Source organism: Chinchilla lanigera, unplaced genomic scaffold (assembly GCF_000276665.1).
Source record: "Chinchilla lanigera isolate Chin_1 unplaced genomic scaffold, ChiLan1.0 scaffold00036, whole genome shotgun sequence".
Lineage (NCBI taxonomy): Eukaryota > Metazoa > Chordata > Mammalia > Rodentia > Chinchillidae > Chinchilla > Chinchilla lanigera.
Window position 1 is genome coordinate 3,195,774 of NW_004955437.1, and position 17,999 is coordinate 3,213,772.

The 17,999-nt window shown below is 55.3% G+C and overlaps 1 protein-coding gene across 3 annotated transcripts in view; it reads left to right on the plus strand.

Annotated features, from left to right (window-relative positions):
• Scube3 (signal peptide, CUB domain, EGF-like 3) overlaps nucleotides 1–17,999 on the plus strand; it is a gene marked incomplete at both ends in the record, with an annotated part of 34,788 nt that extends 16,789 nt beyond the window's left edge. The window contains 17 exon segments of one of the 3 annotated variants that reach the window (XM_005389543.2): nucleotides 1,556–1,603; nucleotides 3,788–3,904; nucleotides 5,591–5,713; nucleotides 6,200–6,316; nucleotides 6,907–7,032; nucleotides 7,293–7,409; nucleotides 7,530–7,634; nucleotides 7,900–8,016; nucleotides 8,335–8,493; nucleotides 8,715–8,930; nucleotides 9,275–9,436; nucleotides 9,642–9,809; nucleotides 10,301–10,462; nucleotides 10,870–11,067; nucleotides 11,472–11,624; nucleotides 11,752–11,831; nucleotides 14,125–17,999. In XM_005389543.2, the coding sequence (XP_005389600.1) occupies nucleotides 1,556–1,603; nucleotides 3,788–3,904; nucleotides 5,591–5,713; nucleotides 6,200–6,316; nucleotides 6,907–7,032; nucleotides 7,293–7,409; nucleotides 7,530–7,634; nucleotides 7,900–8,016; nucleotides 8,335–8,493; nucleotides 8,715–8,930; nucleotides 9,275–9,436; nucleotides 9,642–9,809; nucleotides 10,301–10,462; nucleotides 10,870–11,067; nucleotides 11,472–11,624; nucleotides 11,752–11,831; nucleotides 14,125–14,274 (2,318 nt within the window). 3 annotated transcript variants of the gene reach the window in all.

Consider the following 17,999-nt stretch of genomic DNA (forward strand, 5'->3'; position numbering starts at 1 on the left):
CCCCGGTCCCTCTTCTGAAACTGGGGGCGGGACAGAATGCTTTTCTGGAATGACCAGCCCCGAGCTAAGAGCTGGGGTTTCCTAGCTCCAGGAATCTTTGTCCTTCCCTGCCTCACCTTTCTGCAGGTCCTCTGGCTCCCCCCACCCCACGTGCCCTTCTCTCTTCCCCTTCCCAGTGGTCCCTCTCAGCTTCCCCTAGAGCCCTCTTTTCTCACCCACTTCAGCCTTCCATCGCTCTCGCCCTGATGTGGGGCCCTTTTACTACCTGGCTCCCTCTTCTAGACTCCTAGGCCACGCCTCACGTGTCCAGGTGCCCCGCATGAGCCTAATTCCTTCAAGCTGATTCCTAACTCCGTCTTTAGTGCTGAGAAGACCACAGGTCGAGGGGTCCCCTTAGAGAAGTGAGAGATGGAAGGGACGATCTCTGGCTGGGGGTGAGACTGGGCCTTGAGCCAGGTAGAGGTGAGCTTGCTGTGGGCATAGGTGGTCATGGGGGGCCGTCCCACTGGGGGGCTCCAACAGGACGGGGAAGGGGAGCTGTGCACACTGCCCCGCACATCAGAGATGTGAAGAGCCAGGCTCCCTGCCCCTTCACCGCAGACAGGACAGGGAGCGGACGGTGCTCTTCCGGGGTTCCCTTGGCACACACGCTGCTATGTGCTCTGTCCCTGAAAATCCTCCTGCTGTACTTTCTCCTCTCCGTTAACTCATCAAACACCCAAAAACATGTTTAGGTCTTGCTGCCTTCCCCGGCCTGGGTTGTTCCGGCTCCTTTCGTTTTCTCCTCAGAGGTCTAATTCTTCTGCTTTCTAAACTTCCCACCACCGGCTGGACACATTACACATCCCCGGCATCTGCCAAAAGAAACTGCATGCGGTCCCCCGAGAAAAGACGCGTGAGTCAGGCTTAGGGCCCAGGGACATGAGGCCCGGATCCCGCTCGGCTTCTTTCTCTTCAGATGGTCCTGCACATGGCTGCTTTTGGAAGCACCCCGGTTAAGTTTGAGCTCTTCTCTAACCCCAGACCCACTCTGCCACGGGGCCACGGCCAGGGGTGAGGGGGCAGAAGAGCGCATAGGTGGCTGTTCTAGGGCTCACAGCTGTGTTCTTTCCTGGTTCCTCTTCCTTTGCTGCAGCAGAACTTACTGTACCTGCCCTGTACCAGCCTTGCTAAGAAAAACTTCATTGTTTGGGGCCACCAGGATACTCACGTAGGGGGAGACTGGGGGGATGGTTGCACAGAAAGGCTGGGGACTTGGCTGTTTGTAAGACTTGACGCTGCATGCCGGCTTTGCCTTTGGCATGCTGTGTGGTCTTGGGCCCACAACCACCCCTCTCTGAGACTCACTTTTTCAGTCACCTGCTGGAACCTTGCCTTCTTGGAGGATTCCAAGCAGGACACGGCTGAAAAGTGAGAGTACCCTAGGATTTCCCGGGCTCACCATTTGGGGCTAGTGGTTTGGGCCTGCAGGGTGCAGGAGTGGGTGGGGAGGGGTCCAGCGGGCCGCAGTGGCTCCTGCACAGCATCTAAACAGCTTTTTTACGATGTCAAACAGGGGAAAGGCGGCTAGAGCAGCACATCCCCACTCAGGCCGTTTCTAATGGTAAATATGTCTGCTCTCTCCGCTTGCTCTCACTGGCTTGCTAGGGGAAGGGCTAACCCGCTGAGGCTCCCACTAACCGCATGCCCATCGAGCCCAGCCCGGCTGGGCCCCAGCCTGTCAGGGCTCCCCTGGCAGCCCGGGAACTGGGCCCATCAGGTGACAGGAAGCCTGAGCCCCCAAGAGCTGGCCTGGGAGCCTTCACGTTGGTCTCATCTTCCTTGGTTCCCGTCAGTGTCTTCCCTCTTTCCGGTTCTGCTCCCGCTCCCCTCCCTTCACTGCACAGTTAAAACCCAACCGGCTCCATCCTCCACCATGCTGCTGTGCCCCGAGATAGGGGTTCGATGGCATCCCCTCCATGGGGCATCTTTCCGGGGTTCTCACCCGCATCAGCCACAGTCCTGGCATCGCTCGCCATTCTCTGCTCCATCACGGTTCAGATCGTGGCATCTGCGCTTGGACAGACCTGAGCTTGCATCATGGCTCTGCCCCGTTCTACCCGTGTGACCTCAGGTCCTCTCTGACCACAGCTCATTCCTCTGTAAAGGGGGAGAAATGACAGTCCTCGGAGTGCTGCAGTGATCGGGAGGCATGTGTGGCACATCTAGGAAGCACCGGGCACAGTTAGCTCAGGGTGACTTGTGGTTTTGATTCGGCAACCTGGAGCACCAAGAGCGAGGCTGTGCCACCCTGCTGTCCCACCCTGCTCGGAGCGGTGCTGTCCTGAAGAGGTGGACAGTGCCGCCCAGCTTCCTGGTCCAGCTGGAGTGGGCATCTGCCGCCTCCCATCCTGGACCCTTCAGAAGCCACCCAGATGTGGCACAGGATCTCTGCTCTCCACCCTCTGCTCTAGGACCTAGTGGGCCTCTTAGAACACCGTGGGGAAGTTCGGCTCGGTCTCAAGGTTCCCTCCAGCTTCCTCATGGTCTTGGGAACCTCAGGAGAGGCTGAGGGAGGAATGACACGCAGGATCCCACGGTGGCTGCTCCTAAGCCTGGCCCCTTGAGGGACATGGCCAGAGGCCCCCAGCCAGAGCCAGGCTTCTTCTGGAGCCCTGGCCCTGCTCTCTGAGTCAGGGACAAGGATGGGGCTTGTTAGGATTAAAGACGACAGCACCGTCCTGTGCTTTCCTCATCAGTTCCTCCAATTCTGTGAACTTCTCTCCTCTTTCCTCAGAGACACCTGGGATGTTCTCTCCCTACAGGGAAAAACTCCAAGCATCCTAGACAGAAGGGTCCGTAACACCTCCCAGTCCCGGGGTCAGGCTCTTGCACTATCTGAGCTGATGGTTTTCCTGGACCTGTCCAGCTCTCACAAGCTGCTGTCTAAAACTGTTTTTCTTCTGCTCTGAATTCAGCAAATAGGAAGAGTGACCCATGCATACTTCCCCTCTGGCCCCTCAGCAAAGGGAAATACCACCAGCCAGGAGTGAGCAACAGAAACGACAGTGAAACAGGGTTCTGGTTTTGTCTAGCTCTGGGGTTCTCTAACTCTCTCCCCTACCTTTCCACACCCTCTCTTCTCTGCATTCTTCTCCTTTGGACCCTACTGTCCCCTGCACATTACCTCCCATTAGGAAAGTAAAACAATGACCAGTCAGTTTATCTCGTGGAGCTAGAAGGAGGGCTCGGGAGGAGGTGAAGGTACATGACCCAGTGCACGGGCTCCTTGGAGCCTGAGCCTCATCCCAAAGTGGGATCGTTCTTAGTACAGCTGCGCAGAGATGCAGGGGCGATACATTGGGGGCACCCCTCAGCTGTCTTAGGGATCCCCAGGTGCACTCACCCATAGTGAGACTGTCCCACCATGACCCTGCTCACCCCGAAAGAGATGGTCAGTGGGAAGAGGAGGGAACTTCTGTCTGTCCCTTCTGTTCCCTGGTGACCACGCAGCTCCCATTCCTCCTGCTCACCCCACCCCCGCACATTCCTGCCTGACAGCTCTGGCTTGTACCTGCCTCACTGCTGTCCACCTTGTTTCAATCAAGCAGGGGGCAGGGAGATGGACTGCTTGGCTGCGCCCATGAAGGGCTGGGGGTTGGGCGTGATGGGAGGAAGCAGCCTCGAGTCTCCGCTTAACGCTCCTGCTGAAGCACAGGGAGGTAGCGCTGTCCTCTGTGCCCTCTACAACCCTGATGGGTGCCTCTGGGCCAGTAACCCCATTACCACCCGCCTCCCTCCTCAACAGAGACCTGTGCTGTCAACAACGGGGGCTGCGACAGTAAGTGCCACGATGCGGCGACCGGCGTCCACTGCAGCTGCCCTGTGGGCTTCATGCTGCAGCCAGACAGGAAGACCTGCAAAGGTAAGGGCTTGCAGACAGCAGGGACGTGGAGACCTCTGGGAAGGGGCCGAGGGTGGGACGGGACATAAGGTAGCTCTCAGGGGCTACACTCCTCCCACTCTTCTTATGAAGGACTCAGGACAAGGCCTAAGGTTGTCTCCTGTGCACTTCTCCCATCTCTACTCAAGGGACACAAAAGTCCAGCCAGTCCCTTAGCACCCTCCGCCCCTTCCCTCCTTCTCTGTCCTTCTCCCCTCCCTACCCCCGCTGCAGGGCCCAACCCTTTCAGTTAATGAGCATGCCATTCCCATCTGCCCAGGGGCTGGGAGGATATTTGAGTTCTGACTTTGTGCGCTTGAGGTCACAGGTGTGTTCTGTAACCTTCTTAACCCGCATTCCTTGGACCTTCCCAGTGGGCTCTGCAAATGCTCTCCCCTCCTCAGAAAGGCTGGACTGGCTAAGGCGGACTAGGACTGCAGTTCAGGGCCTGGTGCTGGCGCCTGGCTACTGGGTTCGATGCTAGCTCCACCTCTCCTGGGCCTGTGACCCTGGGCAAGTTACTTCACAGCGCCTGCCTCCTTTGCTCCATAGACCTTGCCTTGCAGGTGAATTGTGAGGATTAAATAAGATGTAGATTTAGGAAGGAGCTTGGTACATTGGGAGCACGTTGCGTTAGCTGTCATCATGGTATAATTTCCCATGCAGTCTATTCCACCTCCTTTTCTTTAATTAGCTGGGTCTGGGAGAAGATAAGGGAGGAGAGAAAAAGGGAGGGAAACAAGATTGGAAATACTGATTCACCAAGTCTGTGTCCCCTGGTCACAAGGAGTGGGCACTGCAAAGAGTGCAGCACTAGGCTCCTTTGTGTCTTTTGGCCCAGCAGTGCGAGAGGAGGGGGAGGGCTGGGCCAGCAGGTCAGCCAGTGAGTGGAGAGGTTTCCTGCTGGGAAGGACCGCTGACAGGTAGCTCAGAGTGAAGTGGAGGGCTGCCCTCCCTGCCCCCTCCCCGAGGAGGGGCGAGTAGCCTGGGTCCTGTCTGCCACCAGCTTGGGGAACTTGACCTCAGGAAGGAAGCTGCCTGGCTGCCCCCCTTTCCCTCTCCAGTGCTGAAAGCTGCCTCAGGCCTGAGTCTCTCCAGACCTCTCCGGTCCAGCCCCCTGCCTGGCCCCGTCCTCCTCCTCAGCGACCCAGCCTTACTGGCTCTTCTGCAAGTCCTCCCTGTCTGGCCTCTTTCCCAGCTCCTCCCTGAAGGCTGGCCCTCTCCACTGAGTCACTCTGACTCTCCACCCCTTCTTGGCCCTATTCAGCACTCTTGACAGGGCCCTCGGGACGGGGCTTGGGGATAGGAAAGGGACAGCTGTAGCCACGAGCTTTCTTGGGAATGTCCGTCAGCTGGAGAGTAACGGGCATGGCCTACCCTGAAGGTCAGATGCCCATCTGCTCCCGGCTCCCTGCTCCCGGAAGTCCCTGATGGCCTGAGCCTGGCTCCTGGGACTCAGGCCTGGAAGAGAGGGTGCTATTAGTGGCCACTGATCCCCGAGCAGGAAGCAACGGAGCCAGGAGAGTGGCAGAGGAGTCAGAAGGGGCAGGCCTGGGCCCTCCATGGTTTGCCTTGTCCCTGTAAAGAAGGGATCTTGGCTCCTTGGTTGGTTGGTTGGTTTTTCCTGTTCTTTGATACTATCTTTTATTCTGTTTTGTCCTTTCCCAGACATAGACGAGTGCCGCCTCAACAATGGGGGCTGTGATCACATTTGCCGCAACACAGTGGGCAGCTTTGAATGCAGCTGCAAGAAAGGCTATAAGCTTCTCATCAATGAGAGGAACTGCCAGGGTGAGCAGACCCGGGCCGCGGTGAACGCCTTAGGAGAGGTTCTCAGAGTGGGAGAGCTTCAAGGAGGCCAGCACCCGTGACACTCAGTAGACACTGCGTAGGAGTAGGGCCTGTAGGAGTGTCATGCTGCACGCTGGCAAATTACACCTTCCTTCTGGCAGACCAGATCCACGCCGGAGCACACCGCATGGCGGGGAGGGGGGGCAGCTTTCACCCTAGTGCGTGTCTTTTGCAGAAAGTGCCTGCCTGACCACACGTGGTGCCCCGACCCACTGGCAGCACACTGATCTTGCAGTTCCAGACTCCCAGTAGAGGTGGCGAGGAGGGTGGGTTGGCATAGCTCAATCACCCATCGAGGGCCGGCTCACAAGTAGGATCTCTTTGAACTCGAGGAGGAGAAGGCCAAGGACCCTCGCTTGGTCTTTCACCCGAGCAAGGGCCAGTGCCCCCAGGCAGACTCTGTCGCTTGAACCCCTGCTCTTCCAGATATAGACGAGTGCTCCTTCGACCGAACCTGTGACCACATGTGTGTCAACACACCAGGAAGCTTCCAGTGCCTCTGCCATCGTGGCTACCTGCTGTATGGTGTCACCCACTGTGGAGGTAAGCCAGCGAGGATGCACCCTCCAGCCACCTCTCACCTGCCAACTGGCTGACTCCCTGCGTTGGCTGCGGCTCCGGGAAGCCTCTGGTGGAAGTGCCACGTCGGCATCTGCTGTGAGGAGGGGTTAGGGCAGCTTTGCTAAAGACCCCTGGGGAGACAGGGCACGAGGGAACAGCAGCCTCCAAAATGCCTGCCTCCCATCCCTGTCCCTGTCCCCGGGCCTCCAGCCTCAGCTTCCAGACTGCAGCCCTACTGGCAGACAGCACAGGAGGCTTTAAAAAACTGTCAGCTTGACCCCTCCTCAAGGTTCCTTACACTGGGGACAGAGCTAAGAGGAGGTTTGAGCTCTTCACAGGCCAGGGAACACTTTTTAGTTTCTTTCAATTGTGAGGATATTTAACATGATATCTATCCTCTTAACAAATTTTAAATGTATATTGCACGGCACTGTTAATGACAGCCGTAAGGTACAGATCCCTAGAACTTACCATCTTGCCTAACTCAGGGCGCCTTGACCTCTAAAGTCCCCACTCCCTGGCGCCGGCGCCTGCCCCACCGTTGTTGTCTGTCTGCCTTCTCCTTCCCCCAGATGTGGATGAGTGCAGCATCAACCGCGGAGGCTGCCGCTTTGGCTGTATCAACACTCCTGGCAGCTACCAGTGTACCTGCCCGGCAGGGCAGGGCCGGCTGCACTGGAACGGCAAGGACTGCACAGGTGCGCGGCGCACTCTGCTGGCCAGAGCTGGCACTGCAGCTTCAGGGGAGCGTTGGGGTCCTGAAGAACCCACAGCACCGGGCAGGGAGTGTGAGGGGGAAGCAGGTGGAGCAGCCATCGGAGTTAGAGATGTGGCTCTCCTGGTGAACATCCCCTTCAACGTTCTGCGTGTAGCTGATTTTCTTCCGCATGTTCACCAACTGAGGGAGAGGGTGGGAGAGGAATGCACCTGTCTCCTCAGGCCTCTCTCCCCTTCCTAGAGCCAGCGAAGTGTCAAGGCAGCCCTGGCGCCTCAAAAGCCATGCTCAGCTGCAACCGGTCTGGCAAGAAGGACACCTGTGCCCTGACCTGCCCCTCCCGGGCCCGGTTTTTGCCAGGTACCTGAGAGGGCGGTGCTGGAGGGCTGGGGGCTGCTCAGCAGCTCCTCTGACCCCCCAGGACACCCCGCCAGTGGGTTTGGGGGGGCAGGTCAGAGCAGTGACAGGCCCCTTCTTCAGAGTCCGAGAATGGCTTCACGGTGAGCTGTGGCACCCCCAGCCCGAGGGCTGCTGCCGCCCGAGCCAGCCACCCTGGGAACAGCACCAGCTCCAGCCACTGCCATGGTGAGCACCGGCCCGGAAGCCCTGTTCCCAGCCTCCTGTCCTGCACTCACCCTTTGTTTTGCTTTGTCATGAACCCCCGGGCCTGACTTTTTCCTGGGTCTCCTCCATTGCTCCATAATTCTCCAGCCCTGCTGCCCCTTCCTCTGCCCTCACCATCCGGTCCCCTGGGCTTTCCTAACCCCACTTTCCAGCCCGGCCCCACAACACCCTGGAAGCATCTCTCGCCCGGGGCCCATGCTGTGCTGAGCTTCTGCCATCCCTCTAGAGGCTGCAGTGCTGTTGGTTAAACAGCGGGCCTCCTTCAAGGTCAAGGATGCCAAGTGTCGTCTGCACCTGAGGAACAAAGGCAAACTGGAAGAGGCCAGCAGATCCCCAGGGCCAGGTCTGGACTGGGGACCTCACTGCTCTGGGCTACCTGGCTACCAAACCCTCCCCACCTGCCAGCCCTTCTGTTTAGTGAGATTTCCTCCAGAGACCTTCCAGCTCCCGAACCCCCCACAGGGCAGGGGACAGCAGATGTGGGTGTGGGGCCCAAGGAAGCCCCGGGACACTCCCGTGACCATCTAACCAGCACCCTAAACTAAAGAGGGTGGAGAGGGAGTTAGTCAGGGATGTGGTAAGGTCTGCCTGGGGGGCTGGGAGGGAGAACTCTCCCTGTCCCTTGCGGTACCCCTGGGGTTGACAAGGCCTCTCCCCCCAGGTGCTGCCCCCTGCTCTGACTGCCAGGTCACCTTCATCCACCTCAAGTGTGACTCCTCTCGGAAGGGCAAGGGCCGGCGGGCCCGGACCCCTCCAGGCAAGGAGGTCACCCGGCTTTCCCTGGAACTGGAAGCAGAGGTCAGAGCTGAAGAAACCACAGGTGGGACTGGGGACAGAGCTGGGTGGAGGGACGAAAGGGAGGGCAGCGGTGGAGAAACGACAGGTCTCACAGCCCAAGGAAAGGACAGGGCCTGTGCAAGGGATCGATGCCGTACAGTGCGAGCCAAGAACCTGTCCTCTTACCTCCCGCCTTCGCTCCCTCCCTCCTGCTCACGCCACTCTCTCTCTCTTCTTCCCACGCACACCACCATCCACCACCAGCGGGTTGCGGGCTGCCCTGCCTGCGACAGCGGATGGAACGGCGACTCAAAGGGTCCCTGAAGATGCTCAGAAAGTCCATCAACCAGGACCGCTTCCTGCTGCGCCTGGCTGGCCTTGACTATGAGCTGGCCCACAAGCCGGGCCTGGGAGCTGGGGAGCGAGCGGAACTGGTGGAGGTCTGCAGGCCCGGGCAGCACCGTGCTGGGGCCAAGTGTGGTAAGGGAGCTTGCCGGGGAGCAGAGGAGCGGGGAAGGCCCAGCTCAGGCCTGCTCAGAGAGGGGCCCCTTACAGCCTCAGATGCATTTCTCAAATTATGAGGCAGCTGAGACCTTCCTGCCTGCTGTCCTCCCTTCCCTGTCCCAGGATGAAATCTAGGGTACCAGGCGGGGCAGCAACCCTCCTGCACACACTTAACTGCCCTACCCTTCTAAGCACGATTCAGGTTACTGAATCAGGGACAGAGAGGCTCTCCCTGGATCTGGGGGAGCGGGAAGGGGAGTCCTAGGCCGGGGTGGTGGGAAATGGGGGGTGGGTGGCTAGCGCGGCCGACTCTCCCTCAGTCAGCTGCCCGCAGGGAACGTATTACCACGGCCAGACGGAGCAGTGTGTGCCATGCCCAGCGGGCACCTTCCAGGAGAGAGAAGGGCAGCTCTCCTGCGACCTTTGCCCTGGGAGTGATGCCCAAGGGCCTCTTGGAGCCACCAACATCACCACGTGTGCAGGTGCCAGGGGAACAAACAATATAGAGTGGGGTAGGGTGGGCACTGGGACGCCCATGGGCATGGGATTTCCCAAAGGGCAGGCCCAGGCTCCAGGCCACTCCTAGTTGACATCCTGTTCTTATGCTGCTGTCCCCTGAGGCTGGGCGACCCCATGGGGGTGATTCAGGACCATCCCCATCAGAGTTGGGCCCTTGGTTCATTGCAGGTCAGTGCCCACCTGGTCAGCACTCTGTGGATGGGTTTAAGCCCTGCCAGCCGTGCCCACGTGGCACCTACCAACCCGAAGCAGGACGGACCCTGTGCTTCCCGTGTGGTGGGGGCCTCACTACCAAGCACGAAGGGGCCATCTCCTTCCAAGACTGTGACACCAAAGGTGAGTGAGTACCCACTAGGGGGATTCTCTGACCCCAAGTGCTCAAAAAAAAGAAACCTCTCCAGGTCCCCAGAGGAAGCCGAGTATATTCCTGCCATCTGCCCCAAAGTGAGAAAGGCCCAGCTGCCTAACCAGTCACACCATCCTGCTCCCAGGACCTTCCTGCCACCCAGGCCTAAACCTGGGAATCCTGAATTGAGAGTCCCACTTTGTCCCCCGCTTTGGAGAACGGGCAGCACATTCCCCTCCACACCCCAAAGGAGTCTCTGTATTGGTTCAGCACTCTGCTCGGTGCTTGAAAGAAAAGGACTGGCACTACAGACAACCACTCTGTGAAGTTTATTTTTGCTGGGCTTAAGCTTGACTAGGAGGAGCTGGGACCCTGGAAAAACTGTGGAGTCCTGGGTCCCCTGATTCACCATGATGAACGTGTGCCCAGAACACCTACCTGCCAGCTCCCTTGACTCCCGCCTCTCCCCCTTTGCCTGCAGTCCAGTGCTCCCCAGGGCACTACTACAACACCAGCATCCATCGCTGTATCCGCTGTGCCATGGGCTCCTACCAGCCTGACTTCCGTCAGAACTTCTGCACCCGCTGTCCAGGAAACACAAGCACTGACTTTGATGGCTCCACCAGTGTGGCCCAGTGCAAGAGTATGTGGCAGGCCAAGCCGTGGGAAAGCGGGTAGAAGCCTGGGGGCAGTGGGTACGGAAAGAAAGAAAGAAAGAAAGGGGAGTGGCCGACTCAGGAAGCAGGGCAGATCCCAGGGAAGTGCCACCCTCCACGCTCCCACCCCACTCAATCTCCAGGCCAGTTGCTAGGCTGAGCCCTGGAGCGCCCTCTCCCTGGAAATAGGTAATGGGGAGGCAGAAATGGGTGACTCAAGAAGAGAAGGCGCTAAGAGGACAGGAAGGAAGCTGGACCCAGAACTTGAGGAGTAGACAGTGAATGATGGGCTGCCACACGTCTGATCTCTGACTTCAGGACTCCTCCACATCCCCAACCCGGCTCCCCACTGACTTTCCTTTTTTCTTGCTCTGTCCCTGGGGCTTGGCTGCAGACCGTCAGTGTGGTGGGGAGCTAGGTGAGTTCACTGGCTATATTGAGTCCCCCAACTACCCGGGCAACTACCCAGCCGGAGTGGAGTGCATCTGGAACATCAACCCCCCACCCAAGCGCAAGATCCTTATCGTGGTGCCCGAGATCTTCCTGCCGTCTGAGGATGAGTGTGGGGACGTCCTCGTCATGAGAAAGAACTGTGGGTGGCTGCAGCACCGGTCCAGGGAAGGGCAGTCCCAGTCTGGCCGGGAGGGAGACTTTGGTACAGGAGAAGTGGGAGCAGAGACGGGAAGCATCAGTGGAGGGTGTGGCACAGTGCAGAAAGCCAGCCCTAGGGCTAGAACTCCGCGTGTCACTTTCTAATCCTCGTGCTTTGCCAATTCGTTTATTAACTGTCAAATTTCGTACACACTGTGAGGGCCCAAGCATCACAGAGGGCTTTCAGGATCAACCCAGGGGCAGTGGGAGGTCTGAGGGTATGCATGTGTTTGGAGGGAGGAGTCTCTGTCAGTGATTCCCCTGCCCCCACTCCACAGCCCTCTTCCCGGCAGGGCTTGGGTGGCCTGCTCAGCTGCCCTCCTGACCTGCCGCTTGCCTCGCCAGCCTCCCCATCCTCCATTACCACTTACGAGACCTGCCAGACCTATGAGCGCCCGATCGCTTTCACGGCCCGATCCAGGAAGCTCTGGATTAACTTCAAGACGAGCGAGGCCAACAGCGCCCGAGGCTTCCAGATTCCCTACGTGACCTATGATGGTGAGCAAGGGCAGGAGAGCTGGGGAAGCGGGTAAGGAAGGGGAGGCTCAGGGGTCTTGGGAGGGAGCTGGGAAGCAGGAAGAAGTCTGACCCCTCAGCGCCACCCCCACCTTGCTCAACTTTGCAGAGGACTATGAGCAACTGGTAGAAGACATTGTGCGGGACGGCCGCCTCTATGCCTCCGAAAACCACCAGGAGATCTTAAAGGCAAGTGAATATTAACGACAAGGACGGCTGGCATTAATGGGCATGTGGCTGTTGTGCAGACCGTGTGCTAGCCAGTGTGAATATTCTTATTCGGAACAAGCAGAAGCTCTAGGAGGTGCGTGCTTTCGTCATTCCCGATGAGAAAACTGAGGCAGAGTTAAAGAACTTGCCTCCTGGTAAAGCTAGGATTTGAGCCCAGCCCATCTGACTACAGTGTCACCCGCACCACGTTAGACCTTAGGGAAAAGATGGGCGAGAAAGGGAAAGTGAAGGGTATCTCTTCCTCCCAGAGGTAGCAAGGAGCTGAAGAACAGAGAGATGCCCTTGGCAGAAGTCCCTTCCATCCCTTACTCTCTCCCCAGGCCACAGAGAAGCAGCACACTAGTACAGCTGTCCCAGCATCAATTCACAGACAGGCATCTTTTTAACTCTGTTGTACAGAGCTAGAGCTACGTGGATGCTGGACACACACTCTACCACTGAGCCACATCACCAGCCTTTAGAAGTCTGTTTGTATTTATTTATTGGTGTTTCTGACACAGGGTCTCACTAGGTAGTGCAGGCTGGCCTTGAACTCACTTATGTAACCCAGGCGGGCCTCAAATTCATGGCAGTCCTCCTGCCTCAGCCTGCCGAGTGCTAGGATTACAGGTGTGCGCCACCATGCTCAGCTTCAATGTCTTTTAAAGGAAAGGAGAGCCAGGCATGGTGGCGCACGCCTGTGGTCCCAGAAGTTGGGAGACAGAGGCAGGAGGCTCACTATGAGTTCAAGGCCAGCATGGACTACATAGTAAGACACTGTGTCCAAAAAAAAAATTAAGAGCAACAAAATATTTCCAGTCTTGAATAAACTATACACTCTGGGTCTGTGGATCCCAGTTTGAGAAAATCCTGCTTAAGAAATTATACCTGTAGGGCCGGGGATATAGCTCAGTGGCACAACACCTGGCTCACAAGCGAGAGGTCGTGGGTTTGATTCCTGGTACCAAAAAAACCAGAAAGAAATTATACTTGTAGTCAAAATTAGCCTTCATAAATTACCACTACAAGAAAAAATCCACTAATGTTATTATAAGTGACAGGATTTACATGTTATCAAAATAAAATTCATGATGACAAAAATCTCTTAGAACCTACAGATTTCAAAGAACATAATTCTAGCAATACTTTTCAAACTTTTTAAAAGCATTTGAATCATTATTTCAAATCAAATATTCCCTGGAAGTCCAATGCATAAAATAGTACAGCTGTTCTGATTAGAGGAGGCGTGAGAGGCTGGGAACCCCACCTGCTGTTTTAGAAATCCTCAGATGCAGTGGAAAGAGGCCCAGCCTAGAAGCCAGGAGAGCTGAGTTTTAATGCATGGCACCTGGCACTCCACACATCATGCTGCTGGGATAGAGACCAGGAAAGGCATCTGAGGAGGTCAGGGACACCCATTAGAAGGTGCTAAGGAGCATGGGAGAGTTTAGCAAGTTTGCAACCTTAAGAAGCCCAGAGTGGCTCAGCAGGGGAAGGCAGAGCAGAGGGCAGAGCAGGGCAGAGGTCCCATGCAACCAATTGTACCATCCAAGGGACTTGGCTTTTACTCTGAGATAAAAGAAGCCAGAAGAGCACAGGGTATGTAGCTCACGGGTCGACCGGATGTTTAGCACGAATTAGGCCACAGCTTTAATCCCTAGCAGTGCAAAGAAAAAAAAAAAAAAAAGAATAAACCTTACCCAGGTCCTATGGCATATTCCTGGAGCCCAGCTACTTGGGAGGCAGAGGTGAGAGGATGGCTTAAACCCAGGATTTTTGAGACCTTGTCCCAAAAAATCAAACAGGAAAAAGGTGCACTAATTAAACACCCCAAAAGTCCCTCTGGCTGCTGTGGGAAGAACAGCCTGTGGAGGGTCAAGGGCAGAAGCATAGAGACTGGCCAGGCTATTGCAATATGCAAGTGAGGGATGATGGGGCTTGGCCTGGGCTGGTAGCCATGGAAATGGCAAGACGTGGTCAGACCCTGGCTATGTCCTGAAAGCCGAGTCAGCAGGATTTGCTGCAGTTGTGAACAAGAGTCAGGGTCAAAGAAGGCTCCGCAGGCAGGCTGGGCAGTAGAAGGCTGCGGCTGCCATGGACTTGTGGAGTTCTAAAGGAGGAGCAGATGAGGAGGATGGCCGTCCAGAGTTCAGCTCTGGGGTGTGCCATGTGAGATGCCACTGGACATCGAGGGGCTGCTGGGGCGAGGCTGGTGTTGCTCCTTCCCACCCGGGACATGGAGGATGACACTGCCACCTGCCATCTCCTGCAGGACAAGAAGCTCATCAAGGCCTTCTTTGAGGTGCTGGCCCACCCCCAGAACTATTTCAAGTATACAGAGAAACACAAGGAAATGCTACCAAAGTCCTTCATCAAGCTGCTGCGCTCCAAAGTGTCCAGCTTCCTGAGGCCCTACAAATAGTGCCCACGTGCTCGGAGACCCAGCTTCCAGAGCCCTCAGACGCCTCAGTCCTCAGAGCGGGCAGCCGCTACCCTCAGACAAGGAATGAGTCCTCTTTTTCTTTCCGGAGGAAAAATATCACTACACAGACCAGGCACTCTCTTTTTCTGTCTTTCTAGTTTCCTTGTCTGTGTGTGTGTGTGTGTGTGTGTGTGTGTGTGTGTGTGTCTCTGTGTGTGTGTGTGTGTCTCTCTCTCTCTCTCTCTTTCTGTCTCTCTCTACCTCTTTCCTATGTGCTTCCTAGAAAAGCCATTCTGTGCTGGCTCTACTCCCCTGAGGGGCGAAGGGACAGTACTGCCCTCTCCCCTGCCCATCTCACCAGCTCACACTGCTGCCCTGTCAGTTTGAAAGGGTACTTGAGGCCCACATAGGAAGTGGGTCCACCAGGGAATGGGGAAGGGGAGGAGGGGCTTCTGCCATTATAGGGTTGTGCCTTGCTAGTGAGGAGCCAAAAGGTCCCCTGGCTGTGCTCCCCAGGGAGACTCTTAACAGTGCGGGGTTCTGCCAAAGAAGCTTTTGACTTACAGGCTTAATGCCAGCACTGGTCTGCTGAGGCACATGGTTTGAGCCTGGGCAGCCCACCCTGCTGGCTTTCTTGTCTATATAGCTCCTCTCTTTCTTCCCCTACACGTCTGCCTAGGGTAGACTCCATGAGGGTTTACAGATGGCCCACGCCACTGGGCTAGCGGACACCGCTGAATGAGGAGCAAGCATCACAGGCTTCGCTGTGGCTCCCTGAAAGACTACAGCTCTGCAGGACAGAAAACAGGTTTTAAAGCATTGCTAAAAAAGCAAAGGTATCGTCTAAAGGACTAAATTACAGAACAATTGGTAGCCAGCCTCAAACACTAATCCCTTTTCTTGTCTCCCCTGGCCCAGCCATGCCCTCACCCCACTCCAGAGCTCCCTGGGGGAGCCCTACTCCTCTTGCTAAGAAACCTGGCTATTGACCATAGCCAGCCTGGGCCTCGGCCCACAGTCATCCTTCCCTTGTCACCCTAGGTGGCTTGTGGGTGCCACCAAAGAGGACCCTGCTCTGCAGCCAGCCTGGAGCCACCTACCTCTGGCCTCAGGCTGTGGGCAGCAAGAGGAATGTGTGCACTTGGCGAGCCTCCTGCCCACCCTGTCCACATCTAATAAGTGCAATCATTTTGAGTCTTTCTATGTTGTCTAGAGGGAGGGGTTTTTGTTTTTGTTTCCTTTTTCTCTATTAGAACAACCCTATTTATAGCTGCCCAAGAGAGAAGAGTGTATGTATAGAGGGAAAGAATATCAGTTCTGAATCTCATGAACCCTGAGTGCTGGAGCATCTGATCTGTCTCTTTCATCTGTGGCCACTCAGACCTGTAGGGCCCTTGGCTGGGCCAACCCAGGGCTATGGCTCAGAGGCACCTGACGTGTAGGACAGTGATTTGGGGGACTGTGTGGAACAGAAAGGAGAGGGACGTGTTTGCTAAACAATCCTGCTGTTGCTATGCCTCTCTGTGGATTCAGTATGAACCTCATGACTACAGAGGCTCATGAACCTGATCAGTGAGTCTCCTCTCCAGGAAGGGAAAACCTCCATCTTTTTTCCCTGTCTTCATCATGTTTTCCCCGTGTGCACATGGAAGAGGTCTGGGGCAGACCCTTGGTGATAGGCTGATTCAAGCTCCTGAGGCCACGGCAAGGCTGCAGGAGCCAAGAGTGGGATAGCTGCCCAGGCACGAAGCTGGTGAAGCGACCAAATGTTTGCCTGACCTTGGCCATTTCCCTCTTACAGTTAGCTTCACACCTGCCTCAACTACTGTTTTTCAGAAGGAAGAAGAATCAAGTTGAAGCCTAAATCCTACATATACTCCACCCTAATCTAGTTGCTGCCTATAAAATTCTTGTCCATTTGCTCCTTCTACTTCCGTGGAGCTGTAGTCCTATTTAAAGGCTACCAGCTGACTCCTCGGGTCCAGTTCTAGGGGACTCTCCCAGACTACTGTTCCCCCAGGAGATTCAACACTAAATAAAGGAACTTGGGATCACCTCTGGCCTCAGGCCACCACAGCAGCCTTGGTCAGTAACATTCACCAGCCAAAACAAGCCTTAGCAGTGGGAAGAAGATGGCACAGCTAGATCCCCTGACATCTGAGGATGGAGGGTCTGCTACCTTTGTCTCTCTTGGTCAAAGAGGGCCTCCATAAAGATGTTAAATGGCTGCATCCAAGCAAAGAAACGGTCCCTTCGTAGGAACCTTTGCACTTGCCAGAAGTGCCGTGAAAACTGCTTGCATCAACTTTGACCATCGTAATTCCTTACCAGAAGTTAGGATAACTTTCTGATTTTTCTCTTCCATTTTGCATCTTTCCTGGGAGCCCAAATGGGGGTGCCTCTCAAGTCATGCCTTTCAGGGTCTGGCTTCTTGCTGCCTTCCTTTCCTGGTACACTAAACATAGATACACTTCCTCCAGTTGCTTATTTCATGGCTTGTGGGGCCTGCAAATGAATTTCACAGTATGGAACCTGTAGACTGCTAGGTTTTTTAAACTAACATCAAGTCAGGTCTTGGTGAGCAGGTGAAGATCTGCTACTGTCCACCACATTTAAAGTCATCCAAGTTAGGGATTAAGAATCTAGGCAGAGCTGCTGACTCTAAAGAGGAAACACCTGGGGCATCACACTAGTGGTTACATGGACAGAACAGAGTCAATACTCAGGGACTCTCCAGGGATGTACAGGTCAGACAAGAGTTTTTAACCAGTGGAGGGAAATGGGAAGATATATATAGGAATCCTTCATGAACTGACCCAGAAGCCTCCCTGCAGAATTGGGTGTTTGTGGAGCCACAGAACTGCGAGCCCTCATCATTTTAGTACCAAACCTGCCCTGATCTGAGTCTGGGAATGGGAAACCATTTCCTCAAGTGCTCCAAACACCAAGGGATGCATATCAGAAAGGCACTTACGTCCTGATCAGCACTGCAACTCTTTACTTCTCTTTCTGTATCATCAGACCAGGCCCATCCCTAAATCTGAGGGAATTCTCAGAGTCAGGAGAAAACTGACCACAGCCTGGACTTGAGCAGCCCACCCTAGGTCTAGAAATCCCCCAAAAGCTCATCACTGAGCTCTGTCTGCTCTGACTTGGCCAGTATGATGCTGTGGAGACTAGGATCTGTGCCTAAAGGTCAATATCTAGTCCTGGTCTTTGGCCCCAGTGAAACTTTTTATGTCCCAGAAGTGTTCTCGTCGTTTCACGACGCATGTTTGAGGTGACTCTGGAATGGATTAGGAAATCACATCTCAATGTCACAGCATGTTACAGAGCCTTCAGATGTTTGTTTTTGCTGCTTTACCTCAATATGACAGCCTCAAACTAGGGAGATAGAAACAATGTATAACTGGCTATCTGCAGAAAATACTTTCCTGTTTCTTTCTTAAGCACAGCAGGAGAAAAGTGGAAACAAAGGCCGAGGGTTTCTTTCAATTTGGCCTGTTTCAAAGGTAGCACACCTTGTCCCTGGGCCATTATTTGGACTAGGAATTCCTCAAGAAAATACGGTGATTAGAGTGAAATAGACCCCCCAGTACTCTTACCAGCTTATCTAGGTAACACAGACTGTAGCAGTTTAGACAAATTAAAAACTTTGTTCTTCTGTGTGAGTTGAACTGAAGTTTCAGAGCATAATATCACCATGTGGGAGGCTGTTTTTTTTT